This window comes from Pseudopodoces humilis, chromosome 18, assembly GCF_049639895.1.
Source record: "Pseudopodoces humilis isolate 2021_Gansu_Grassland_sample_001 chromosome 18, ASM4963989v1, whole genome shotgun sequence".
NCBI lineage: Eukaryota > Metazoa > Chordata > Aves > Passeriformes > Paridae > Pseudopodoces > Pseudopodoces humilis.
In genome coordinates this window covers 14,788,183-14,815,621 of record NC_142217.1, presented here as the reverse complement: position 1 = coordinate 14,815,621, position 27,439 = coordinate 14,788,183, and the positions used below count along the sequence as shown (strand labels likewise).

At 48.3% G+C, this 27,439-nt stretch overlaps 1 protein-coding gene across 3 annotated transcripts; it reads left to right on the top strand.

Annotated features, from left to right (window-relative positions):
- The first annotated feature begins 1,153 nt into the window (after positions 1–1,153).
- On the top strand, positions 1,154–24,855 carry FBXL18 (F-box and leucine rich repeat protein 18). 3 transcript variants are annotated; one of them, XM_014252442.2, is made up of 6 exons: positions 1,154–1,253; positions 1,903–2,103; positions 2,962–4,502; positions 7,052–7,270; positions 18,383–18,430; positions 19,100–24,855. In XM_014252442.2, the coding sequence occupies exons 1-6, from the start codon at positions 1,236–1,238 to the stop codon at positions 19,254–19,256; spliced, it is 2,184 nt and encodes a 727-aa protein (XP_014107917.1). In that variant the 5' UTR covers positions 1,154–1,235; the 3' UTR covers positions 19,257–24,855. The 3 variants fall into 3 exon arrangements, with proteins under 3 accessions (XP_014107917.1, XP_005523077.1, XP_087920205.1); XM_005523020.2 differs by lacking the exon at positions 18,383–18,430; XM_088064079.1 differs by lacking the exons at positions 18,383–18,430; positions 19,100–24,855 and adding an exon at positions 7,502–7,977.
- The last annotated feature ends 2,584 nt before the right edge of the window (positions 24,856–27,439 follow it).

Here is a 27,439-nt window from a genome sequence, read left to right as displayed (position 1 = left end):
GAACAAAATTCCTGAAGCATACACGTAACTGGAAATTCCAGGGCTCTGGTCCTGTTTGTACTTGAGATTTTGGATAGGAGCTGTGTGGAGCCACACTGCTGGAGCCAGCTGCTCTACTTGGACATGGCTGTGTGCAATGGCTGTGGTCACAGCAGTAGTCGCAGCAGCCCTGGCTGATTCTGCATGGCCCTCTGCACATCAGTGAAGGGTAGGATGGTGATACTGGGAAAAAATTCTTCCCCATGAGGGTGGGAAGGCCCTGGCACAGGTTGCCCAGAGAAGCTGTGGCTGCTCCATGCCTGGAAATGTCCAAAGCCGGGTTGGACGGGACTTGGAGCTACCTGGGATAACGGAAGGTGCCCCTGCCCGTGGAAACGGGATGGAATGAGATGATCTTTTAAGCTGCAATCCAAACCATTCCAGTGTTCTGTAGTGTGACCAGCAGGACCAGGGCAGTGATTCTGCCCCTCTACTCACAGCTGAAGAAGCCACACTTCAAGTGCTGTGTCCAGTTCCAGGTCCCTCAGTCCAAGAAGGCCATTGAGGTACTGGAGTGTGTTCAGAGAAGGGAATGGGGCTGAGGAAGGGTCTTGAGCACCAGGAGTGGCTGAGGGAGCTGGGGGGGCTCAGCCTGGAGAAAAGGAGGCTCAGGGGGGACCTGCTGGCTCTGCACAACTTCCAAACAGGAGGATGTAGTGAGATGGGGGTCAGGCTCTGCTCCCAGGGAGCAGCGGACAGGATGAGAGGAAATGGTGCTGAGCTGTGCCAAGGGAGGGTCAGGCTGGACATCAGGAGAAATTTCTTCACAGAAAAGTTTGTCAGGTATTGGAAGGGGATGCCCAGGTGGGTGGTGGAGTCACCGCCCCTGGAGGTGTTCAAGGAAATCATGGACATGGCACTCAGTGCCGTGGTCTGGCTGACACGGTGGTGTTCCGCCAAAGCTTAGATTCGACGAGCTCAGAGCTCTTTTCCAACGTGAAGGATCCCGGTGTTTTCTGACTCCATGGACCCGCCACTCCCACCATGGCGGCGCCGCCCTCAAGATGGCGCCGCGCCGCGGCCTCGCCGCGCTCAAGATGGCGGCGCGGGGCGGGCGCTGCCCCGGAACCGGGTCAGGGCCGCGCCGGAAGAGCCGTGAGGCGGCCGGGCCGGCGGGAGCGAGCCGGGGCCGCGGCCGCTGCGAGCGGGGCCCGGCGAGGCGGTGGCGGCTGCGGCGGGACCGCGCGGCTGCCGCCATGTTCCGCTGCGGAGAGGTGAGTCGGGGCTTGTGGGGCTCAGCTCGCCCCCCGCTTCCCCTCCGCACCGGCCCCTCGGGGCGCTGGTAACGGGGCTGCTGCGGGAACCGGAGCCCTCAGGGCGGGAGCCGGGCTCGGGGGCAGGGAGGGCGCTCGGCGGCGGGGCCCGGGCGGCGGAATCGCGCTCGCAGGGTGTCTCCGGGGGGCTCAGGGGGCTGTGAGGTGGAGCAGCCCCGCTTCCCCTCAGGAGCTGGCCTGGCGTTAGTGCCGGTTTGGGCTCTGGTTTCGCCGTTAAGGTGTGAGTGTGTTGCACAAGAGCTGTGGGTGATGTTGGACTGCAGTGTTGGTGTGTGTCTGTATGTGTAAACAGATATATATAGCTGTATATATATGTATATATGCATGGTTATGTAACTCTTAAGGTTATTGGAACGGGTGGCGCTTGGAGGAAGGATGTAGAAAGAGATTGCTGTGATATATTTAGGAGAGGATCATGGACAGTCACTTTTCCAGTTGCAAAGTAAGTAGAACGGATGGAAATGTTAGCCAGTGATGAAAGACCAAGTGAAAGTACCGTGGTTTTGTGTGAAGTTTTGCAGTACCTCCATATTCTCCTTTTCTTTTTCCTCTGTTTTTTTGGGTTTTTGTTTGTTTTTTTTTCCACCAGGAGGTTGTTAGCGAGGAGAGTGAGGAGGAAAGCAATGGAGTCAACTTGATGGAGTTTTCAGATGAGATCCTTCTGCACATCCTCAGCTACGTCCCTTGCACAGACCTGGTCCTGAATGTCAGGAGAACCTGCAGGAAACTCGCAACACTTTGCCTTGACAAGAGTCTAACACACACAGTTCTGCTTCAGAAGGACTATAAGGTGGGTTCTGCTTCTTCTGTTAGCTGTGAAGACAAATCTGACTGCTGGAAAACAATGCCAAGAAGTAGAACTTTCCAATGTGTATGCATAAATAGACTGCTCCTGAGCTCTGAAATCAAATACACAATAAGCTGTTTTCTAAAAGCATTTCTTTTCCAGGATGCTTTGTTAGAACAGCTGTGTGCTCCCTTAGTTATATAAAATACTGTCAGTGGAAACTTAACTTCTCCTTAATTCTTGAAGCTAAAATGAAAGTAAACATGACCTTCTGTTTGTAGCTGTGGTTGTGTAAAGTTACCATTTTCTCAAAATATGTTTTCCATGTTGTTGTGCAAAAAAAATCTTGTGTGTGTTGCTGTCAGGCATGCAGTCAGCAAAGCCAGAAATTGTGTGCATATTATAACAAAAATAAAGCTTGGGAAGAAAAGATGATATATTCAATGGGAACTGTATCAGCCAGTGCAGGCAGGGGAAAGCCCGCTATGCTCATTTCCAAAATAGGAAAGTGAATGGAGAAGAATGGAAACGTTCTTCTTTCAATTTGAGTTTCTGCACATAGCCAGTTCTGCTGAAATAGCTTTGCTCTAGAAAATGGAGGTGGTTTTCCCTTCCACTCTCAGCTGCTGAACTGTCTGTAATGCAGAGCTGCAGAAGCAACAGGAAGTGTAATCCTAAGAGGCCAAGGCATGGCAGACTGAGCTGCCAGCAGTGTGATAATTCTTAGGCTGTGCTGCCATCCCCAAACCTTTGCCATATAGTCCAAGTGCCAGCCACTCTTACCCCATCTCCAGCTGGGAAACTGAGTCAGTGCCCACCATTGCCGTATCTCTCACTGAATGTGGTTTTGTCTGGGTGCAGGTAAACAAAGACAAAGTGAAGCAGCTGATGAGGGACATTGGGAAGGAGATCTACCAGCTGAACATGGCCGGGTGCTACTGGCTGCCCAGCTCCACTATCGACCATGTAACACGGTGCAAGAACCTGGTCAAGCTGAACCTGTCCGGGTGCCACGTCACCTCTCTGCGGCTCTCCAAGATGCTCTCCACGCTCCAGCACCTGCGCTCCCTGGCCATCGATGTGAACCCGGGGTTTGATGCCAGCCAGCTGAGCAGTGAGTGCAAAGCCACCCTCAGCCGTGTCTCGGAGCTGAAGCAAACGCTTTACACACCCTCATACGGTGTCGTTCCGTGCTGCACCAGCCTTGAGAAACTGCTGCTTTACTTTGAGATCCTCGATCGGTCGCGGGAGGGGTTTATGCTCTCTGGGCAGCTGATGGTGGGCGAGAGCAATGTGCCCCATTACCAGAACCTCCGCATCTTTTACGCCAGGCTGGCTCCTGGCTACGTCAACCAGGAGGTGGTGAGGCTGTACTTGGCAGTACTGAGTGATCGGACACCTGAGAACCTCCATGCCTTCCTCATCTCTGCCCCCGGCAGCTTTGCGGAGACGGGAGCCACCAAAAACCTCCTGGACTCCATGGCCAGAAACGTACGTCTGGATGCTTTACAACTGCCCAAAGCCTGGATTAACGGCTCTGGGCTCCTGCAACACTTGAAGTTCAACAACCCTTTCTACTTCAGCTTTAGCCGATGCACCTTATCTGGTGGGCACCTGATCCAGAGGGTCATTAATGGTGGGAAGGATCTTAAAAGCCTGACCAGTTTGAATCTCAGTGGCTGCGTTCACTGCCTGGCCCCAGATTCCTTGTTTCGGAAAGCAGAAGATGATATTGACAGCAGCATTTTGGAAAGCCTGGTAGTGTCTTGCTGCAACTTGAGACACCTGAACCTCTCTGCAGCTCACCATCACAGCTCTGAAAGCATAGGGAACCACCTGTGCCAGCTCCTGTCCAGACTAAAGCACCTACTTTCATTAGCACTACCAGTTTGCTCCATCACAGATGTTGCTGCAAGCGTGGAGAAGCCTCCCACCACACCTAATTTGGTTCCCCAAACATTGGGAAGGAAAGTTCGGATTGGGATACAGACATATCCAAGGAACTTAGGGGATCAGGCAAATCAGAAGATCGAGTCTTCAGTGTTTTGGGCTCTGATGGGAAGCCTCCGATTTTTGGAAACCTTGGAGATAATTGGGTCCAGTTTCTCCTCTGCCATGCCCCGCAACGAGCCAGCAATTCGGAACTCGTTGCCTCCCTGTGTCCGGGCACAGAGTGTGGGGGATTCAGAGGTGGCTGCCATTAGCCAATTGACTTACCTGCAGAGCCTCACCTTAGCACAGCTGCCAAATATTCTCACGGGCTCTGGGCTCGTCAACATTGGGCTGCAGTGCCAGCACCTGCGGACTCTTTCCTTGGCCAACCTGGGCATGATGGGCAAGGTGGTCTATATGTCTGCTCTCATGGACATGCTGAAACACTGCAAGTGTTTGAGAGATCTCAGGTGAGGGGCTGCCCTTGGACATCTCCCATTTTGTTTGTGGATCTCCAGAAACGTGATGTGTGGTTTATTGTGGCCACTATTAAAAGTGTTCTGGTCCAGAGTAGCTGCAATGGCTTGAAAATTGGGTATTTTCCTTCCTGACTTGTGGAGAATGAGAAGGCATTGCATGCTGTCCTTGAGGGCTCAGGATATGCCCTTTAACCAGTGTTTTAGGAGCAAAAGTTGCTGTGACTGCTTTCCTTTTAGATAAGGAAGAGTGCATGCTGCTTATTTGGGAGCTAGCAGCTTGTCAGGGCTGGTTAAATGCTACTTGCCTTTGCTGACTTTTTGGCTTTGTGTACATGCACACCTCTTAAATTTCCAGGAAGGAAAGGACTCCTACACTGTCTAGATAATGTAGTTTACTTTGGGTTTCCCAATGAGATATTTGTCTGCCTTGGGTTGGTATGAAAGTCTCACCTCTTTATTTTTTTTATTTAATTTCTTTATAATGTACTGAAAACATCCAGATTCAGACTTTGTCCTGTTGGTGCTCTTCTCCTGGTAGAACTTAAAGGATCCTACCAAGGGTCTGATCCTAAAGAGTGCACAAAGAAGCTTCATGGTAGCCCAGATGTGCTTGTGAAAGGAGACTGTGATGGTTTCCTTGCACTAGTCCATATGAACACAAATGTTACCACTTTAGAAAGATGGGAGACAGCAAGGTCACAGTTCTGTTACTGTGGCTGAAATTACCACTCATCACCTGATACTGGTGCTTGTGTGCCTGTCCCTGACACATTGCAATAGTTAGGGGAACCAGGGGGGCTAAAGCACCTCAGGAGGGTTTTCATTTTCCACCACTTCCCATTTATAACAGGGGAGGAATGTGCTGGTCTCTCATCCAAGGGGTGGCAGCTGTTGGGAATTTGGTTGCTCAAGGTCTTGGGTTACGTGAATGTCTTTAACCTTGAGGAGAGTAAATTGCCATGGAGGAACTGAGGGCTAGGGAAGGAGGTTTGGGTGTGCAGTGTTGCTTTGCTCATCCTAGGCCCTGTAGCTTCCTGAGGCTTTGAAATGGAGGCCAAGAGTGATAGAGATGGGAGGCAGCTCGGAGCCTGGAATAAAGGCTTCAACAGGGCTGTCTCCTGGTACTACATTTGGGTGGAAGCTGTCACTCTTCTTCCCTGAGTAAAGTCTAAGGTTTTGTATTGGCTTAAGATGGTTTTATAGAAATTGGCACTTCCTCCTGATAACGTAGTTTCCTTTTGATTTGACTAATTGCCTGCTGTTTCCACCCTTTTTTCCCTTCCCAGTTTTCCAGGCTGAGGAACAAGTTTAAGGGGCTATTCCGAAGCAACATTGCCATCTAGCGAGTGCAGGGCAGCATTGCAGGCGTGGTTGCCGTGTCCCAGAGATTCACCTGGATCCTGGAGATTCTGTGTTTTTTGTCCTAAATTTACAGTGCCCCAATAGTGACGCTGAAAAATTGAAGAGACTTCCCACTCTCTTAATTTTAACTTATTACCCAAAGTGCAGATATGCTCTTAGGATCTCTTCAGGCAATGCCACCTGATAGCAGTCGCAGGCTGAGACTGAAACAGAATTTATCAATTAACAGGATTAAGTTGCTGAGATACCCCTGCATACTACAAAGCCTATGCAGAGATTACCCAGATCAAGTTGGGCCCGACAGCTTGTACTCACCTAATGGATTGACCTTCTTGGAGCTCTTGGCTTTCCTGACCCAATGACTGAGATTCCCAAGTGCTCTGTAGCCGGGTAGTAAATCTGCAATAAGCAGATGAACACTCCTGGTGGCACGGGCCTCAAGCAGGTTCAGCTCCCTGCAGGCTGGTTTCTGTGAGGGAAACCCACTTCTGTGGATTCTGTGAGGAACCTGCCCACTTACTCTGCTGGTTAAAGCACAGACCCCTTGTTGGCCAGGTATAGCTTCACTGTGTCAATTTATTGTCCTCCTGGATCACCCTGGTGGAGCATCCTGTCTGTCTTCCCTGAGCCAGGTGTTTAAGGTAAAGGTTGGGTTGATGATGGTTGTTCTTCCTGTGTGAGAGTGGTAGCTCTCATCCTTTGCCAGGGCTGGTTGTGGTCACTGTGTTGGCCCCAGCTCTGCATCAGCCTGTGTGCACTGTGTATTTTTCACGCCTGCTCCTCCCCAGGCAGTGAATTGAAGATATGACCAGTTTGGGCAGTGTTTGTACACTGGAGCAGAAGGTCCCTAAATCCACACCACCTGCTTGGTAGATTTCAGGTACAGAAGCCAAGCTGTGCTTTTAAGAACAGAATGGATCTGCTGCTCAGACCCGTTTTACCCACCATATTTTGTTGGAAACTTGCAAAACCAGGGTTACTCCAGAGTTACTCCCTGTGGGTGCCAGAATTCTGCAGTTTAGGGCCTTTCTGCCTATTTGTGCTCTTGTCCTTTAGGGTCAGAGGCACTGCTTGATCCATTTGCCAGTCCCCTTATGAATGTGCTGTGTCTTTCTCTCTTGTCTGAGAGCATCCCAGGCATGAATTGCCCATTGAGTTGTTTTTGTTTATTCCTGCAGGCTGGAACAGCCGTACTTCTGTGCAGGCGCCCAGTTCTTCCAGGCACTGAGTCACTGCTCCTCTCTCCAGCGGCTTTGCATCGTCTCCCGGAGCGGGACTCTGCAGTCTGATGCAGTGATGTCATTCATGGCCAACTGCCTTGAGGTCATCATGTGCCACATGTTTATGGGAGAATCTCTTACCGTTTGCAAAAATCTCCAGCAGTCCATTGTCCGGAGGTGAGTGCGGAAAGGGGTGGATGTGGGATTTCTGAAGCTGTTGGAGATTTATCTCCATTCCCTGCTTGCCAAGGTTTATATGGCTTGGAGCTCTTGTTCCAAGGAGCTAATAGGTAATGTGTAACTGTTTGGCACATAAACCAGCCTCTCACTTTAATAAGAGTGAATCAGTGAAATGTTTGAAGGTATTATATGAATTTTTGATTCCATTCCCACTCATGTTCTCTGCAGTTCCGCTGGCCGAGTTGAAGTTCTGGATGCAAAGCTCCATCATAAATCAAATGGCACTTTTTGCGTAAACAAAACATCTGCCGACATTTTAAGTACTGAGAGATTTGACCTTGAAGCTTTCCTCCTTTCCCACAAGTGACTAAGATAATTCTCTGTCCTCTAATCACTTGTAAATGTCACTTACTGATAATCCCCTGGCAGCGCAATTCAAAGCCTTTAAAGGGTTGTTGTGAAGGTTTTTTTCTTTGGAGGGTTCGTGAGGGGGGAGAATTGGTACAAACTGCCTTTGCACGTTTGGCAGTTCTTAAATGCATTTTGCTTGGCCCCTTGCAGTGTTCTGAAGCTCACGTGGTGGGAAACGTTTGTGTGTGAGCCGTGAACTGCATTTGAAAAGAGAGCTTTTAATTACGCTTGGCATTTGGAAATCTTCTAATAATGGCAGTCATCTTACAAAATATTTCCCATACAGCAGACTTTCCATTATTATCTTTTTTTTCTATAAGGCTATTTCCCCGCCTTCAGTCTGTTTTCTTTGTCACCTACTGTTGCTGTGTCCTGTTAAGCTCTAATAAAAATTTCAAATCGCACTACGTTATTAGTGCATCCTAAAGGGTGCTCCTCCCCCCCAGCCTTCCTCCAGCTTCAAACTAACTTATTACACTTGGCTTGTTTCCGTGGATCAAATCCAGGGAAGGCTGTGACTATATTAGCTCCCTACCAAACTGCTCCTGAGATTGTTGCTGCCTCTGAAAGCCTCTGTGTCCTTCTGGGATAGGGATTGTTGGAAACATCTGAGTAAATTCCTTGTGATGCGACAAGGAATCTTTGAGTTTGTTTTACACAGGGCTTCATATCTGTGAAAACATTACTGATTTCAGTTGTGCTTTGGGGATCCTTAAAAAGAACCAGAAACCTGCAGTTCATGTTTTTTATTTTCCCTCCCTTCTGAGGTGCCATTGCAGTGCTGCCCAAAATTTTAATGTCCACATGCTGGGCAGAAATACACCATTCTGCAGTCTTTTCTCCTTCTTTTTCTCTGTCATGGACTGATTCTCACTACATTCTCTACCTCTTTATAATCTAAACCCTGGGAACTTTCTAAAGAGCAGCTGATGCCTAGTGGAAATGTTAAAAACTATTTTTATATTTAGCTACAGTTCTGGCTGTCAAACTTATTTTCTTCTTTTATATTTTATTAATAGAGACACTTGTATGAAAATGGGGTTTTTTGAAGGTTGGGTTTTGGAGGTTTTTTTGCTGAAGAGAGCATCTGCTCCCACTGCAAATTCTACACCTGAAGTCATAATTCTCTGTGACATTGTAATTGGTGGCTCTGGAAACGATTTTGATGTCACGTAAGATTATGACTTCAGGAGGAGGATAAGCAGTGGGAGCAGATGCTCTCCTAAGCAACAAAGATCCCGTTCTCATGCAACTGTCTCTAGTAATAAAATAGAAGAAACAAAATACAGAAAATGATGTGTAAGCAAAGCCTGGAGTCTTCCACGAGCCATCAGCGAGTCTTTAACCACGTGACTTCTCCAGCGATTCCATTCTCATCCTTGCACAAATGTGCCTCGGGATGGGGTCAGGAATTGACTCACTCTTGACTGCATTTTGTCTGCTACTCCGAGGCAGAGATGTGCAATAAAATCTGTGTGTGAGCTTAAACCTGTGGGTAAGGCTCCAATTCACACAGCATGGCTTCCTCTCAGTGTGCAGCTGGTGTCTCTTTAATCCAAGTTTTACACCAGGCAGCAAGTTGGAAGTTATCTATCCTTGTGCCAGAATGAAATGAGGTGATTTATGCTTATTTTTTTCCCATTTGTTTGAAATTTATGTGGATGCTGTGTGAAATATGGGGAGTGGGTGGGAAGGAGGAGGTGAAAGGGAGGGACCTTGAGCCTTTGCTCCCTTTCTTGAGCTGGGGCAATTGATCCATATTCCTCAGGTCCCACTGAGGGTCAGAGTTCCTGTTTTAGGGCTGTGGTAAAGGTGTTGTTTAGGTTCAGAGATAGTTTTGAACAGCAAGATGGGGCCAAAGTGATTTGCATTCTCCCAATGCCTCTAAAAAAGAGGAGAAATGTGAGTGTGAATGGGAAAGACCCAGGGCTGGGCATGCATCAGAAGGGCTTGAAAATACAGTATTGTGCAGGACAGTCCTTTTTCAAATGTAGATGCACAGGAAGGTTTGGGTAACAGAAGAGGCAAGAACCTATTTGGGGAGAACAGCCTGGTTTCAGCTGTGGAATTGTACTGGAAGATGGTGAATATACAGGGTGTGGTGATGGGAGCTTGGGAATTAAATCTGCTTCACCACAGCAATGGCTTAAAGCCTGAACTGCATCTCAAACTCTCCCTTTTTACTGTAAAAGGAGGTTAGTGTTATGTATTTCAGTTTCACTGGCCTGAAAAGAGAGGTTGTTCTTATGTCTCTTAGTCTTGTGACAGCTTTGAACCAGACCCTGTGGTGTCCAGCTTTCTGGTGAGCAGTTTCTGGTTGAAGTTTGCTGCTATTTGGGACAAACTAATTCAAGTATTTGAGTCATTAAAAGCCTCTGATTCAGTTCTGGCTCTTTTGCAATGAAACACAATAAGCAGAACAGGGCTCATCTGGAGCCTCATCAGCAAACAGGAGGCTTGCAAGGGCAAGGTCTCCTCTGAGCTGTAGAGAAGACTGTAAAGATTGTTTCCCTCTGGGCAGATAAATCATTGCAGTGTTTTTCTTTATTCTTTTTCCTTCAGTGTGAATGGGAGAGGGGAGCTCCTTTATGGTTCAGGGAGATACTCTGCACATAAGAAAGGCGTAGTGGTTGGAGTGGGAGATGTGGCTTGAGTGATCCCTGTCCTCTTCCCTGATCTTCCTCAGGTTTCACATGTGACGTTGGTCTAGTCTCAGTTTCTGTAAATTGACTTTTTTTTTTCCCCCCATCACATGGTGCTCAGCTGCTGCCACACTTCAGATAGCAGCAGATCCAATGAACACAATGTTTTCTATTTTATGCTTGAACCCAAACTTTGCTGGAGCGCTCAGCTCCAAGCACATGTTGTCCCTGTTTAAATAACTCCTCTGTTCAAACCACTGCAGCATTAATTCCACAAACACTAAAATACCACAATTTGAGGCCCTGTGGTTGGAGGTTCAGGCGTGAGCCCAGACCTGCTGCTGGGCCAAGATACTTCTTTGCAGAAAAGGTAAATTTTCTTTGCCATTTTGAGCTGCTGTGCTGAGATCACTTCTAAATTCCTGCACAAACCTGTGTGTCCAAAGGCAGGTCCAAGGGGATGAGCCTTCCAGGAGCTTTCCCAATCTTTTCCACACTGTTATTTTGTGGAAGAGTCAGTAGATGGAGCTGTGACCCATGGAAGGTCCCCCCATTTACCAGCGGGCTGCATGCTAAATAATCGTATTTATATGCCGGTATGTCTCTGCCCCAAAAATCCTGCGGGCAAGGAATCTGGATGACTTCAGGCTTGCACAGCTACATGGTGTGGTTAGCAGGCACTTCACAAATGTGCAGGAGAAGTTGCTTTCCTGGTGCTTTCTTTGCCATCAGAAAACAGGCTGGAAGAGGGGATGGGAAATGCTTTGGCAAATATCCCCTTGGCTTCAAGGACAGATTCTTATTTTCCACTGTGTGCCTTTAGAATTTTGTCGGTTTTAGCTGAAGTGTTTAGATAGCTCCTATCATTGTAGTGATTTCAAGGACTCTACAACACCAGACAATATAAGCCAGTGAAAAGTCCTTGGAAAAACACCTTGGAAAAAGATCGAGGAAGCTACAATAAAATAAAAACAAACAAACAAATCTTAAAAAAGTCAAAGCAAAACAAAAAACATCTGAGAACACGGCATCATTAGGGATTCTTCATAAAGAAGTGGGGAAGTGTCAAGATGTAGAGGTGAGCTGTGATTTACAGAAATGGAATCCAAGGGAAAAACCATGGTACATCTGGAGTGTGTTTTGGGGTGTTGTGTGGGCAGTTGGGCTCAGCTGTTCATGTCTCCCAAAAGTGCTGTTGTAAATTCCTGGAGTCTGGGAGCTGTTGGGAGATGGTGCAGAGGGCTGGGGCTGTGTAGGGTTGTGGAGCAGCATCCCCCCAGAGCTGTGGGGTCGGAGTGGGGACATGGCAGTTCTCTCCTAAGCTCTCTGCCCCTGTTCCCCAGCCACACTGGTACCTCTCTCCAGCGAATGGCTTTGAAAAGCACCTGAGCAGCTCAGCACTGGTGAGGCCACACCTTGAATCGTGTTCAGTTCTGGGCTCACCACTTCAGGAGGGACATTGAGAGGCTGGAGTGGGTCCAGGGAAGTATCTGGAACACAAATCCCTGGGGAGAAGTTGAGGGAGCTGAAGGTGTTTAGCCTGGAGAAAAGGAGGCTCAAAGGGATCCTTCTGTCTTTCCATAACTTCCCGACAGGAGGGTGCAGTCAGAGGGATGTTGGGCTCTGCTGTTGAGGAACAAGGGACAGGACAAGAGGAAATTGCCTCAAGGTGTGCCAGGGAAGTTTTAGGTTGGATATTAGGAACAATTTCTTCACCAAAAGGATTCTCAAGCACTGGCAAAAGCTGCCCAGGGCAGGGGTGGAGTCTCCATCCTTGGAGGAATTTAAAAGCCATGAGGAGTGGCACCTGGGGACATGGTTGAGTGGTAAGCATGGTGATGCTGGGGAATGGTTGTGCTTGGTCTTAGGGGGCTTTTCCACCCTAAACAATTCTGTGATTCTGTGACTCAGGTCACTCTTGGGTTAACCAGTGCTAGAAAGGGCAGAGAATTTTTCTCATTTAGGACAGTGTCACTGTTCTGAGGATCCAAACTCAGAGGAAGAGAAACACAAACTTACCCTGCCTCGTGCCTGTGTCAGGTATGAGCACTGCTTGGTTTGAAGTGACTTTCATAAGATTCCTGCCACTTTCTAGGAAGAGCTTTCAGCCTAAATTAGATCTTCCTGTTCAGTCTTCTGTAGCATTACCTAAATTTCCCTGTACTTATTATTGTCCTTTTTTAATGTGAAACTCTTGGCTGGATCTTCCCTTTTTCTTAAACTGCTGATTGCAGTGGCCCTCTGTGGCTGTGAGAGCTGTGAGCTTGCTGAAGGGATGAAGCAGCCTCCTGGGATTCAGTTGCAGAAACAGGGCTTCCAGGTGGGAGCACGGGGCTGAAATTGAGTATTGCAAAGTGCTGAGCAAGCCAGTCCCTCTCCTGGCATTTAGCACAGGACTGAGTTAGCACAGATGAATTTTTGCTCACCTCAGGGCTAAGTATTCCCCCTTACCCTGGATATTCCTGCAACATTCTGCTTGCCTGAATTCTCATTGTGGTCTCAGCCTCATAAAATCCCTTTTGGAGACCCCTTTTACTCTTAGAGGGGTTGGAATGGGTTCTGGGGGCAGTAGATGATTGCAAGATCATCTTTGAATTCAGCCGAATCCTGCAGCATCACTCCCACACTGCCCACCCGACTGCTGCAGTCCTACTGACGCTGCAAAAAGCTGCTGTGAGCACCTAGGGCTTATTCAAGATTTTCAAGCTGGTTTTGCATCCCCTCAGGACCTTCTCTTCCTTCTGACCTTGAAGAAGTCCCTGTCTGTACACTGCTGGCTTTGCTGCTGAGGTCCCAGAGCCGCTGGCCGTGGCTGCTGATCCCACCCTGCCAGCCCCAGCGTGCCGACGGCTCCAGCCCCGCGCAAGTGGGATTGCAGAGGACTTAATGTATCACCAGGCTGGTGTAGTGAATCATTAGCATCCTGCTCAAGCTTTCATTGTCTGTTTCATTTCCTGCTCTTGGAAACCCCTGAATCATTCTGTCACAGACTGAATAACAAACTGCATCCTTGTCGGCTTGCGTTGCCCAAGGATTCCTTGGCGGGCTTGGTGAAGGTTGAATGCATGAGGTGTGGCCCAGACACCTTTGCTGTTACCAGGGATGTTGTTTATAGGTGGGTTTAAATACTTTACAAGCCAGCAGGGCTTATGGGACCATCCCCAGTTTGCCATATTAATTTAACTTCTTTTGGGGGTACTCACAAACCCCCTTCTTTAAACGCATTCCTGTGGCTGACCCAAATGCCTCGTTCTAACTGCCAGCTCATGTGTTTTGAAAGGAATTCAGTTCTGAAACCTTCTTCAGCGGGCAGATTGGTTTCTGCATGAAATAACTTTCAAGGATTGTCCTCTCTCTCTTGGCTGAGAAATAATATTGGAATAGCACTGTCGTGCTTTCTCTTCATGAGGGTGTAAAAGGCTGAACGGAAGCATTAACTGCAGCTTTAAAGCATTTCCATAGTAAAATAAATCTAATTGAGCAGTTATTGCAGTAGCTTTTTAATTTGTGGAAGAGATTAGGAAATAACTTTCAGCTTGCTCTGGCAGAGCACTCCCCTAGGACATGTCCTGGGCGCACTGGCATCGCTCTTTAGGTTCTTATTCCCTCCCCCTTTAATTGTCCGGTCACATTTGAGTGATGCAGAGTTCAGCTGGCAAAATAATGTAGGAACCTCAGTCTGCAGGCGTGTTTGATACAAACCTCAGTTCACAGAAGGAGTAGCAGTGTGCCATTCATGCCTTACAGGGAAACCACAGCAGAGAGATGTAATTTGCCTCGGCTCAGGATGAGTCTGATGTGTTATTGCTCCTTCCCTGTGGCTCAACACAGTGGCAAAGGAGGAAGCTGCATTGAGGATAATGGGAGAGTTGGCAGTGATGTGTGTGAGTGATTTCCAGAGTCCCATCTACACCCCTTGGTCTCAGGTTGGAGACTGCAGTGATGGGACTTAGCGTGGAAAAATCAGCAGCTTTGGGAGAATGTTGGTTTGTCTATGTAGACATGAAGGGATAGAAGATACCCTTAAAGGAAAACACTTTATAGCAAAAATATTGTGTGGAGTTAAGAGCAACCAGAGGAATCTGAACATCTTTCCCTGGGAACTTTTCAAGTCCATTTCTGAGGTTTGGAAATAAAGTCTGCTTAGCACCGGCACTCTGGCAGGGCTGGGAGGGAGAATGGCACTAGAGAATGGATCTGCTTTAGAGTCAGTCTGGCGAGAGTTTGGGTCCCCCTAAAAGGCTTCTGGGGGATAAGTGGGTGGCAAAGATTCTCCCTGCTCCCAGGGGAAGGGACCTGGGAGAATTCCACCTGCAGTTTCTTTGGCGAGGCCAAATCTTTGGAAGATGCTCTGCAGAAGCTTCTTTGGCAGTCACTGTAAGCAAGGAGAGATTTGCAGCTCCCTGGTTCTGAGGTCAGGGCACGGCCAGTGGAACAAATCTTAAGTGTTTGCCTGGCCTTCCCTGAGAAGATGAGAAAAGTGTGTGTGTGTGTATGTTGGGTCATGCTGCTGCCAGCTGCTCCAGCTTGTCCTGGCATTTCCTCCATTCCACTGTGCCATGCTTCAGGAAGGGAGTTTCCAGGCTGGCTCAGGTATGCTGGCTGAAGCTTTCAAGACAGATGCCACACTTGAACTTCTAGGTGTGAGCAAGTCTTCCAGTGAAAACAGGCTGTGCCTGGCAGAGGATTAACAGGGCTTTGTGCATGTAGGTGAGAGAGCTGCATACAGGGCAGAAAGTGAGTTGGTCTGAAACCTGTGCTCTTGACAAACTTGTGCCTCTCCAAAAACATCTCATCAGCTTGTGGGTAAACAGAGAGGGGAGGTGTGTGACTGCAGCAGAGACTGGTTTGCATTTGTGAGAGTTGTGCCAGCCAGAGTCCACGTCTGCTCTGTCCCTGGTGTGCTCTGTTCCCCCAAATCAAACTTCTCATTTCCTTCCTTCCTTCCTCTCCTTCTCTAGAGCTTCTTTCTCCATAAGCTCAGCTTGGTTTGTGGAGGTCAGAGATCTGCCCTTGATCCATTCCTGATACACTTTTATTTCCTCACTTCATCTGCTGTGTGCTGCTTTTGTTGGCAGTGTTTAATTATCCCTCATTGCATGCCCTCGGTCCTGCTTGCCAGCCTCTGTGAAGTGGGATGTGCTGAAATGTCAGATTTGGCTTAGGACTTCTACTTTTCTGTGGAAATGTCCAGGGGAAGAACATCCTTCAGCCCCAAATACTGCGTTATCCTTTCCTTACAAGTAAAGAAGGTTTGAGCAGCACCTAATGCAGAGAGGTGTCACCTGCCAGGGTCTGTGGTGCAGAGGGTTGCAGGGGGGGTATAATCCATCTTTCCAGGCTGGCTGGTGAGATTCCCCATGGCTTTGGGCTACCCTTTGGATCTATCAGGAGCTGGAATCTCCTGGGGACTCACTGTCCTCTCTGGAGAGACATGTCAATGTTTGCCAGGAGATAACTGCATTCCAGGGAGGGACTCTTTTGTCTTGCTAAAATCGAGGAAATCTGATCAAAGTGCAGCCTTGCTTTAGAGTTTTTCTTTTTGACTTTGTCCCTGACCTACATATTGGATCCTGCCACAGTGGTTGGAAGTAATTGAGAGTGTAGTGTTAGGCTATTTACCAAGCTGTTCACTTGAAAATAACCTTACTAAGTCCAGTCCACACCTGTTCTGGGAGAATTCTGGAGACAAATAGCAAAGCATCATTAACCCTTTCATCCACATACAACCAGTTCAAGATCTAAGAGCAGAGAGATGCTGTACCTCTGCTGATGCCAGGAGGAATTTGTGACAGAGGATGTGCTTCACCATTTGTTTCCCAGCTCTGTGGATGATTCCAATCAGCTGCTGAGGCCTGGTCTTCTCTGTGTCCACATCCACATGAGGACACTTCAGAAACCTCCTCGTGGAAATTCCTCCTGGGTGGTTGTTGGTTTGGTGTTGATTCTGTTGGACCAGAGGTTATGCTGGAAAATATATTGGGGGTAGGAGGGAGGTGTTTTCTTTGTTATCCCAGTGGTTGTTTCTGATTAAAGGATCTGTTTTGAAGGGGCTGCTAGTCAGTTGCCTAGAAAACTTGCTTTCATTTAATTAATCATGATGAGTTTAGTCTGGAGGTTTTGTAGGAGAGAGCAGGCAAGCATATCCGTGGCTTTTTTCCCTTGAAAAAAACAACAAACCAAAAAAAAGCAGGGCTTCATGTCTGAAACTGCAGCTCTTTTGTCTCCTCGGGTCAACATCCTTCTCTGTCCTTCGGGTTTTAATTTTACAAGCCATGCGTTTGCAGAGGTGGATGGAGTTTGAAGTCCATCCAGGTGTGGAATGAGGAAAGAACCCTCAAGAAGATTACAGGAGCTGTTCTGCAACTCATTAACTCACTCTCTTCCCCTTCTTGTTATCTCCTCCCCATGCCTGGGGCCTTTCGAAGCAGTGCTCTAAGTGCCTCTCACTTAATCTAGCCCACCTGGACAGGTGTATGAAGAAAGGAATTGCCTTCCGGGGAAGGACTAAAGGAGCATAGATTGCAGAGGGAGGCTGCTTTTGGGAACTGCTAATCCCAGTTTAACATTATGACAGCTGCTCGTTAAAATCAGGGTGTTTTTTAACAGGCAGTTAAAGGAGAGGCTTTGCACGCACATTTAACTGAGAATAATAGTGAACCATGTGTATTTGATTTTTTTTTTCTTTAAATCACGCAAATTGTACATGGAAAGAATTCTCCGGCGTCAACTTGCTGGGGTATGGAATTTACAAGGTTTGCAGTAACATACAGTTTCCTGTTGAGGGGTTGGAGAAAATCACAAAGCTTTCTTTTTTTTTCTCTTATTTTAAGATCAAGTTCAAACCCCTGTTATGAACCCAGCCTCTTTAGGAGGGACACTTACTGCATTGGAGTTTTTCACTTGTCTCGGTAGCAGTTCATCATGTAAACTTGTCTGGGTTCTTGTTTTTATAGCTACATGTAAAGACTGCTTATAAACTATAATTTTGTACATGGTGGGAAGGCAGCACTCAGGTCCGGTTTGGGAGGGTCTATATACAAAGAAGGAAGCAGTTTTTTTCCCTTGGGGAGATGGCAGTTTCTTCCTTTGCTGAACTTCAGTAAACTTGGTCTATTAACATGATTTTCTCTGCAGGACTGTGGTGTTGGATAAGAAATGTGAAGAGCTAAGGCAGAGCAGGGACTATCAAAGAGACATTTGGCTGTATTTCATGTGATTTCACTGCAGACTTTACCAGCTGCCTCCCAAATCAGTAGTTATTTGCTGGTTGATTTCTTGAGGGCAGTGCTGTGGAAGTAAGAAGCTGCACAGCTCTGACACAAGTCCCCAGATCCACTTGGGGAGCCGTGTCCTTTTCTGCCAGCCCTTAGGCATGAGGCATGAAGGGCAGGTCTGTGATGCAGAGAGATATAAAATTGCCCCAGGTAGTTCTGTTGCTGGAAATTCTTATTCCTGCAGCTACTTAGGTTCAGGCAAATTAATTCAACCCACTAAGACTGAGCAGCTAGCCTGGGAGTGGAAGTTTCTCTGGTATGTTTTTGGCAGCTCTACTCCAAATGGTTTGTGGATGGGAATGTCCTTTCTGTCTCCCAGGAAATGCCAGTCTCTCGTGTAGCTTTCTTCAGCTGGCTGTATTGCTACCTGGGATTTTCATGTCTGTTTCTAGCAGCTGGATCTCCAGCCTTTCCTCACTGTTTGACAGAAATCTGGCCATTTCAGAGCTAGAGACGAGCTGGGAATCCTCCAGACACATACCTGTCTAAGTTTGTCGAGCAGAGATCTTCTCTTTGGACCCAACACAGCTTGGTTCAGCCTCCAGGGACTGGTGCAGCCAGTGTGACTCTGCCTCCTTGTGACTGATCATGAACTGTTCCTTGTCACACCCTTCAGAGGAAACACCTTGGTGGCAACAGGACTAAGAGACACAAATATTTTTCATCTTAAGGTGTAACTCTTAAGAGTAATTATGTTACAGTTTTAACCCCCCAACAAGCTTTAAAAGACTGAACTCTTGTTAAACTGTACTGAGTAATACCATTTCTCTTCCTCACAGGTTGCTGTCATGTAAAGTACTTGCTGATGGGCACTTGGGCTTTTTTCTGTACGGTTCTTTCTACATTGTTTAACGGCTTTAACTTTTGCAAATCTCTTCCTTTGCTCTGCTGCCTGGATTAAAAAGAAGGCTGCAGTGTGTGAATGTGAGCACACTTAAATGCTTATCTGCACATCTGAGCTTTCTAAACTTGCCTATGCTCTAATTGCAGAGTGTAGACTCTGCATGCAGAACAACCCAGCCTGAAGTGATAATCCCAGGCTCAGACCCGAGGGAATGCCTGACATTGCTCTGGCCTGATTTTCCTAATGGCTCTGCAACTTGCCTCTGGTTTGCAGGTGGTTTAAATTGTTATCGCTGAGCACCTTGCCCAGCTTGGGCAGAGCTCTTGGGATCTCTGATCCTCGAAGAATACCTATGTGTCTTGATTTATTTTTTATTGATTTCTCAAAACTTCTTCCTCCCTCCCGAATTTAGGTGCAATTTGGGCTTGTGCCAGCTTAGCAGACTCACTGCAAAGGGATGCAAACCCAGCCTGAACTCCCTGCTGAGATAGAGAGGGATGAATGGGAAACCTGGAGTTCCAGCTGCCCCTCTTGCCTCCTCTGAACAACCCTTCCTTGCCCCCATCCTGCATGATCGATACCCAGGCCATCCCCTTCCCTTGCACTGGAGAATTGGTATTTTTCCTTGGCTAATAACCTGTGTCTGATTTAGTTTCCAGGCAGAACGCCCTGCATTAAACGTTGTCATTTTCCCTCTGCTTCACGAGGACTTGACAGAGGTCATCAGAGATGTCCCCATGCGGCACTTGGATGAAATTACCTTGTTTAAAAGCAGAGTGGCCGAGGAACCTCCCAATTTGTGGTGGTGACTGTCACAGCATGGAAAGGACAAGTCAGTGTGAACCTATGGAGCAGCTTCTTGTTGGTTTGGGTCTCCCATCCTCGGCTCCTCACTGGATGCTGTACAATCACTTCAACCAGGTGCAATTGCAAAATAAAAAAAGCTGGTTCTTTGCAGTGGGGAAACATCTATTGGATGTTGCTTGCATCTGAAAATCCTGTCTCAAAGGCTTGTGGAATCTGATGAGTATTTCCTTGCGGTTAATATGAATAGTTTTTGTTATTTTACTGAAGTTAAAAGGTAAGAGAAACTGACTTGATGCTCTTTCCCCTGTGTCCCCTGGTGTCTGTCCCAAGGGCCCCTGTGTACGTTGGCAGTGTGCTTTGTGGTTTTGGTGGAAATCATTCTTTGCTTCAGTCTGTTTTTGGCAAAGTAGAAAGCCTAGGCCAGCTCAGAGGCACAAAAATGTGTTGCTCAATTGAAGTGCATCACATCTTTTCTATGTTACAAATAGGCATTTATAGTCACACATGTGCAGTCACAGATATTTAAAGGTTTTTTTTTTTTATTTTTTAATAACAAATTAAGGTCATTAACACCTCGACCGTGTTATGTTCCTGCTGATGCTGTCTCCATTGGTTTGGTGAAAGTTCTCAGCTCATCTGGAAATCCTTGTCCTAGGGTAGATGGTGCCTACAGTGAATAAGTTGAGGCTCAGATCTGATTTATATGCAGTCTGTCTTGCAGTGTAGATGGGAATGTAGTGTTCCAGTTCTGTCCTTATACCCCATGCCTTGAGCTCATGCTAATTTTAGAGATGTTATGAAGTATTTTCACAGTGTGATTTCAGTCAGCTTCTCTGCTCCACAGAACTTCCTCAGGCATCAGTAGTGGTCTGGATCACTTTCATATTGCCTTATTTACTGAGCACTTTTAAAAGCATCAGACAGCTGTACCAAAAGCCAAGTTACAAATTCCTGGAGCTACATGTCTGGGTGGCAGAATTTTCCTTGGTAGCATACCAGGTCTGACTTCTGCAAAGCAGCTGCTGACCAGAGCTGTCTGACTTCACCCAAATCCCAAATGTGTTGAGCTCTGCTCTTCTGGGGAGGCCCAGAGTCGTCCAAAGATGATGTGCCCATCTCCTTGTCAGCATTTTCTACTCAAGATGCCCTCTCCCAAATGGTCTTCTGCCCTCAAGTATTCAGAGGAAGCCTGGTCTGGTGGGATAGATTTGAGAACAAAATGCATCTCCCAGCATTGGAGGACTTTCTGTCCTTACTTTCCAATCAGCCACGTGTGAACCTGCCTGGAATTCTGTCCCACAGGTGTAAATCTTGAGCGAGGCTGTGGTAACCCTGGTGCTCAGAGAGGTTACAGTAAAGGGCAGGTAAGTGGCAGGCTCTGCTAGCACAGGTCTGTCCCTTGCTGAGACCAGTCCCTGGTGGTTTGCTGTCTTTCCTGAGGCTTCCTCTCTTCCCCTCTCAGGACAGAGAGCCAGCACAGCCTCTGGAGTGCAGCTGGCAGCAGGATGGTGAGGCCAGCTCCTGTTCCCCTGGGAATGCTGCAGCTGAGCTGTGAGCACTCCCTGAGTGTTTGAGGCTCTGCCTCAGCTTCAGCTCTGTGCAGCTGAGTGTGACGAGCTGCTGCCCCTCTCCTGCCACTGTTTTCCCACCCACTCTCCCCAATGAGGCCGTTCTTTCTACCTCTTGTCATATTACTCACCTGTCTGAATCCTCTTCTCTCTCTCTTCTATACCTCTCCCTCACTTCGGCACATCAGATGTGATTTTTGGCAGGAACACGAGCTGCTGCTCTGTCCAGTTGAGGCCACTTCAGCTCTGCCCGGTTTTTGTCTGTGTTTTTTTCCTAGGATAACTATCGATGACTGGGCAGAGGGTGTTTGCAAAGCTGTTTTCTCCTTGTTTGGAGGCATTGGCAAAGTTGCTTTGTCCTGCTTGTGCCGCTGGCCTCAGGGCAGAGGGAAGGCAGAGAATGCAGAGGCAGCTCTCTGATGCCTTAGGGGACCTGTTCAGTCCTGTGAAGGAATCCTGATGTTTGGTTGAGTGAGGCCATTCCCACCCTCAGCGGGATTTCCCCTGCATAAACTCTGTGGCATCAGCAAGAGCTTGGCAATGCTGCCAACTCACCTCTTCCTGCTCTGCTGGAAAACCTGGACTGGGGGACAGTGGTGTGCAGAAACCAGCTGTTGCTTGATTCTGGTGTTAAACCTTTGCTCTTGGGGTTGCAGTCACCTGATGGAACATGCTGCACACTTGGCTTGGCACATCCATGTCCACCTGCCTCGTCTCCTGCTGGATGGGAGCAGCAGCCAGGGTTGTTTTATAGCACTGTTATTCTGTTGCCAGGGATATGATGTTTGGGCATCTGTAGTCACACAAGTGGGTCACAAGTCCTGATGATGCTACCAGTTATAACCAGGGTTAGGAAAAAAATCACCCACAGGTGATAAAGGTAGCATCCTAAATAGTAATTAAGAGCTAAAATCTCCTTCCACCCCCAGCTCCCCAACTCTGGGCCAGTGCTTGATATCTCTACTACAAATCCTCTTATGGTGAGTGAGAATTTCCGCTGCTTTTGCACTCCAGGCAGGATTCACCAGATGTTAATAATGTGCTTATTTTCTCTAAGTGCTATTTTGGCATCGGTGTTAATTACAATTTATATTCTGCAACATTTACACTGGGAAAAGAACCCACCCTAATAGTACCCAATTGGCAGAGCTGGGCTATTAAACACAGCTCCATATGTTCTGAGCAGAGCAGTGGATGGGACTCGGAGCCCACTCAGGGCTCAGGCTCCAGCAGGCAGCTGTAGAGGAAGAGAGGGAAGCAGAGAGAGGGGTGTTTTGCTTCTGGATTTTATTTAATATTAAACCCTCCCCTCCTCCTTTTCTCTGTCCCCATCTCTCCAGAAATCTCCCTCCTGCTATCTGTGAGCATTTAAGGAGGTGATTTCTGAGCCTGCTGATGCTGCTGTCCGTAGTCTAAAACAAATGAATTCAATTCCAGAAGGTGCCCTTCTCGCAGGGAGTGCCTCTGCAGGATCCCAGTCCCTGCTGGTCTCTTCCTTGCTGCCTTCCAAAGCAGACCTCCAATCTTTGGGAACTGCAGCAGAAATTTTTGCATTGACCACACCAAGGTGTCTGTGGTTCTGATGGAGAAGGATATTCTGGGACAAGTACTGTTCTTGTGTAAAACTCTTTGTAGTTTGCTGCTCTTCTCACGTCCAAAGTCCTGTTTGGCAAAGTGGCATTTGGTTCCTGCAGGCTGGGGGGATCTGGAGTGACACTGGTGTGTGGGGAATTCAGAGGGGAATTCAGAAAGTCATCTGTGTTCCCCTGGGTTTCTTAGAATTGTTTCCTCAGCGGTTTGCAAAGCTGATTTCACGCTCTCTTTAGGAAATGGCAGTGCATCCACTGCTCTGTTTGGAGAAGGGGCTGTGTGGTGACAGTCTCTCCCTTCAGGAGAGCTCTGACTGTGGTCACTCCTCTGTCAGGGAGAAGGAGAAGATGGGAGTGAGAGGAGGCAGGACAGGATGGAGTCATGGTCTCACCCTGGAAGCCAGACAGACATCCCGAGGCTAGGTCTGCTTCCTCACTTGTGCAAAGGGAGGAGGCTCCCCAGGTGCTGAACCCTCCAGGTGAGGTGTTGCTCACTGGGGAGCAGGGGGCAGACCTGGGGCTGGTGTGGACTGAGAGCAGCAGAGCCACAACCCCGCTCACTTTAATTCCCATCACTGCCTCCTCCTCTGCCAGGAATGTGGGATGCCAGGGAGTAGAGCAGGACCCATCCCCTCACACTGATGTTCAGAGCTGTGGCAGCTCTGGGACGATGGACAGGTGCATGGGACCGTCCATGTGAGGTGCTGGGTGCTTTCTTCCAGCAGTGCTTTTCTAGGGCTGTAGAAATTTGGGACTTTGCCACTGGCAGAGTGAACCAGTGCAGTAGGGTTGTTTCACCTGACTAAGGAGATGCAATTCCCTCTTGGCTGGTCCCAGCAGAGTGTCCAGCCAAAGCTGGGAGAGCAGTGCAGGAGCTGTGCCGGTCGTTGCAGAGCCCAGTCTCCTTCCACTGCAGCTCTCCTGCCTCTTTGAGATGCGCAGGCAGCCGGGGCACTCCAGCGGGAGAATCATTTCCATAGAAACCAATTGGGATGTTGTACGGGGAATAATGATTAATAGTGAAGGGATGTTGCCTCAGGCCCTTTTCATTTTTTAGGGGGCAGTGAGGGACAAACTGGGGCACAGGTAGGGGGACAGGGAGACTGGAAAACTAATGGAAACCATCTCTTCCATTAATTTCCAGGGCAGCTTCCCCTCTTTTCCTCCTACCCAGCCCCCCACTGCTGCTCCCAGCTTTCGTCAAATTTTCAAAATGGCTAACCTGGTTAGAAATAATCATAATAATAAAAAAGGATGGATGAGGTCTGACTACTAACATTGTTGCTGTTAGCAGCAGGATTTCAGCCATAAAACATGAAGCAAGGGAGGCATTGACCTTTCCGCTGTTTGAAATGAATGGAGACATCAATATCTATTGTTTTGTGGCATTGACCTCTGACGCTCTAGGTTCGCCCTCCCCTTTCTTTTTTTTTTAATTTCCCCCTGACACTCGAGGAAAGGGGTCAGTCTGTACCATCTATTGATCCTGATCTTACTTGGTGATAGGGAAATAATTAGAATTTTAAAGATCTCTGCTGTACGCTGGTGAAATACATACACAGAGGCACAGGCTAAGCCCCCACTTGCCATGTTGTGTTCTCCCCCCTTCCTTGCAGAGATACAAAGCTCTGAGATCTGAAGGAGGGCAGATCAATATAGGTTTAATCATGATGGGGGTTTTATTTCAGTTTCTTAAATGGTAAAGTGTAACGTTTTATGTTAATGTTGTCAGAGCCTGGCTGCCTGGTGCCTTGTTTTATTTATTCTTTTAAGTAGCCCCTTCTTTTGTGAACTTCATCTATGTACAGAGAATGTGAAATCAGGCATTGCTAATTAGCTGTATGACAATTAAGTAATGTAGCACAAAACCATTAGGACACTGGATTTGTTTTTGAAGTTTATCCTTTGAAGTGGAAGCTGCAACTCCCTGCCCAAGGCTGCTGGGGAAAATGTTTTTCTATCAAAACTTTCTTTGAAAATAAAATGTCAATGTAAGAGTCCCTATTTCTGTCGTCTCTCCCTCTAAACAGTGGGTGGAAATTGTTTCTCCTTGTAAAAACTTCTGGCATTGATAGAAAGGGGAATTCAGGAAAGCATTAAATGGGCAGTTGGTCTCCAAACACCCTCAGTTCTGGTAGAGATGTTACCAAAAATGCTTGTTTAGCTGATTGAAAGGGAACAGTGCCACTCTAGGAGAGAAGACCTGGCTCACGAGTCTGGAGATGGCAAAGAGAGATGGTCCTAAAACTGGGGGTTCATCTCTGACAGCCCAAGTGCCATCAGGGTGCCAGTCTGGTCATGAATCCCTGCAGGCTCCTGGGTTCGGGCTGCTCCGTCCGTGCGCTCCTTTGACACTTGTGTTTGCATCTGGCCCTTTGTCCTCGTTGTGAGTCGAATTCTGAATGTGCAACTTTCATGTACGCTGGTGGCATGTAAAACTTCAAATAAAGAGTGAAACATTTCAAACCAGCTCTATCTCCTTGCCTCCTGCTTCCTCTTTCCCTCTCAGTGTGGAGACACTTTGGTCTGGGTGCTGCCCAGTCTGCTCTGGGAGCTGTGGAGCATCACTGGGAGTGCTGGGATGAGCACTTTTGGGGTTTCAGCCCTGTTCTCTTGGGTCTCCTGGGTTTGGTGATGTTCTGTGGTGTTTGTGGCTGTGGGCTCGGCTAAAGAAAGAGCTACTTTGTGTTCAGGAAATGCTTCTCCTCCTTGGATCTCTGCGCATCTGTGCTGAACTGTGCTGATGTGGGACAGAACATTCAGTGCCAGGTTGGGTGAAGATTGGAGCAGCCTGGTCTAGTGGAGGGTTCCCTGTCCGTGGCAGCAGGGCTGGAATGAGATGAGCTTTGAGGTCCCTTCCAACCTGAACTACTCTGGGACTCTGTATCCATTATCCCTGGGTAAGTGGCTCAAGGATCCACTTCTCTGAGCAGCCCCAGGCCACCAGCCACACCTCACTGACAACTCCAGCCCCTGGACAGCAGACAGGACCTGCACCACTGCTTTGCGGGAAGCCAAGGGCTAAAATCAAGTGCCTGGTGAAATGTGAACTGGGATGGCCAAAATCCCGCCCTTGGCACCATGGATTTAGCTGAGCTGGGCTGGCTGAGGCTGCAGGAAGGAGAAGCTGGGATGGTGGGAGTGGGCAGGATGGGCTGCTCGTGGTGAAGGAAACTCCTCAGGCGTTAACCTGCCTTGGCAGCAGCACTTCTGCCCTGGCAGCCACCTCTGGTCCCTGGATCCTGGAGCTCTGCAGTGGTGGCTGAAAGGCCATTTCCACCCACATGGAGGAGTTGGACGTCCTGGAGCCACACAGTCCTGGGCTGTGTGATCAATGCTTAAGGAAATGTGCACCCTGTTGAGCTGTCTCTGTGTTGCTGTTCCTAGGGAACAGTACACAGGGAAGCCAGGCTTCAGCACCTTCTCTGAGTTAAGAAAATCCACAAAATAAACACAGAGGAAGAGCAGCTTGGTGCTGCTCATGTACTCATGTGCTTAAGTCAACTTGCCCCAGGTAGGTGAAATGGAGAAGAGCCTCAGAATTGGGGTGTGATCAGTTTTTAAAAGGTGAGTGAGTCCTTGTGGTGGGACTGTAGGAGAGCCTCTGTGCTGGGATCTCTGCCTGCCCCGATCCAAGGTTTTATCCCAGAGGGGGTCATGGGCTCTCCTCTGTTGTTTTTCTGTTCTGGCAGGTCTGCTCACCCAGGCACGGAGTGGAGACCCTCCTTCCATCCCTCCTGTGCCTGTGTTTAAGTTATGGATTTTATTGTTCCACTAACATTTATCTAAATGTGCTTTGGGAGGAGGGAGGAAGGAGATAAGGAGGGAGGAGGCTGAGGAAAGAATGTGCTTTTGGATTCTGCTAAGCCTCCATCTTATTGCTGGGACTTGCTGTGGGGTTTTGGAATTCATGATCCCAGGGGAGGGCTGGAAGAGCTGTGGTCAGTATGAAACGCTGGTGGGAGGAAACACAGGGATAGGCTGTGCAGAGCATCCCTCTTCCCTTTTGGTACTGATCTCATGTCCTCTGCCAGTTTATCTCTTGGCAAGGAGGGACCTGACTCAGTTTCCAGGAAGAAGAACTGGAGTGGAGGTGTGGGAATGCTGAGGGTGCAGAGCTCAGCTTGGCACAGGGAGAGATTTTCTGCTTGGATGTCTCGGAGTGTTTCTGGGTTTGCCCTCACCTGCACAGCCATGAGGTGGGCACATGGAGTAGTGATGCCAGGGAAAGGGGGAAAAAGGCCCTGGTTCTTCCACCTGCTGGGACATTCTCTGGGAGGTCTCCAGGAATGGCATGGTAGGAGGAGAGGTCCTCTGGGTCTGTGCTCCAAGTGCAGCTTCACCCCCAGGTCAGTTTGGGAGCAGTTTGTGCATCCCTGGTGCCGACAGGGGAGAAGGGAGTATGGAGGAGAGAGGCCAGATGGCTTCAACTCCCAGAGGCTGGAGGATGTCTGTGGCCACAGGATGCAGCTGACAGTTTCCAAGGTGCTAATTTTAGGCTTGGTACTTCCCAGCCCCAGAGCTGGCCTCTCCCAGGGGCTGGCAGATGAGGCAGAGGTGGAGATACCTGCACTGCACAAGGGAGAACTGGCGTGTGGGTGAGGTTCTGACCATGGGGAGAAGTGGAAAGTCTTGAGGAGGACCAGAAGGAGAGGAGGAATGATGGTCAGGGCATGGATGAGTTGTAGCCGTGTGATCCAACCCTTCCTGTGCTTGTTGTTTGCCATCAGAGTGGACTCCAGGATCCCATTACCATTTCCCTGGGCTTGAATTTGGTTTTTGGTGTGGTGGTGAAGGCTTGCATGGCGAGAGGGAGCTATGGTGAGTGGAGAAGAGAAGGAAAAGGATGAGCTTTCTTTTTCCTAGGAAACACAAATGGATGGAGCAGTATTTCTGAACAAACAAAGTCTCTCCTCCCTGTCTCCTGGAAGCTGCATTATCAGAGCACCATCACTGTCCCCTCTCTTCTCCTTCCCCCCTCCAATGAACAGGAATTAAAAATACAACTAATAAAACCCTTTTACTTTC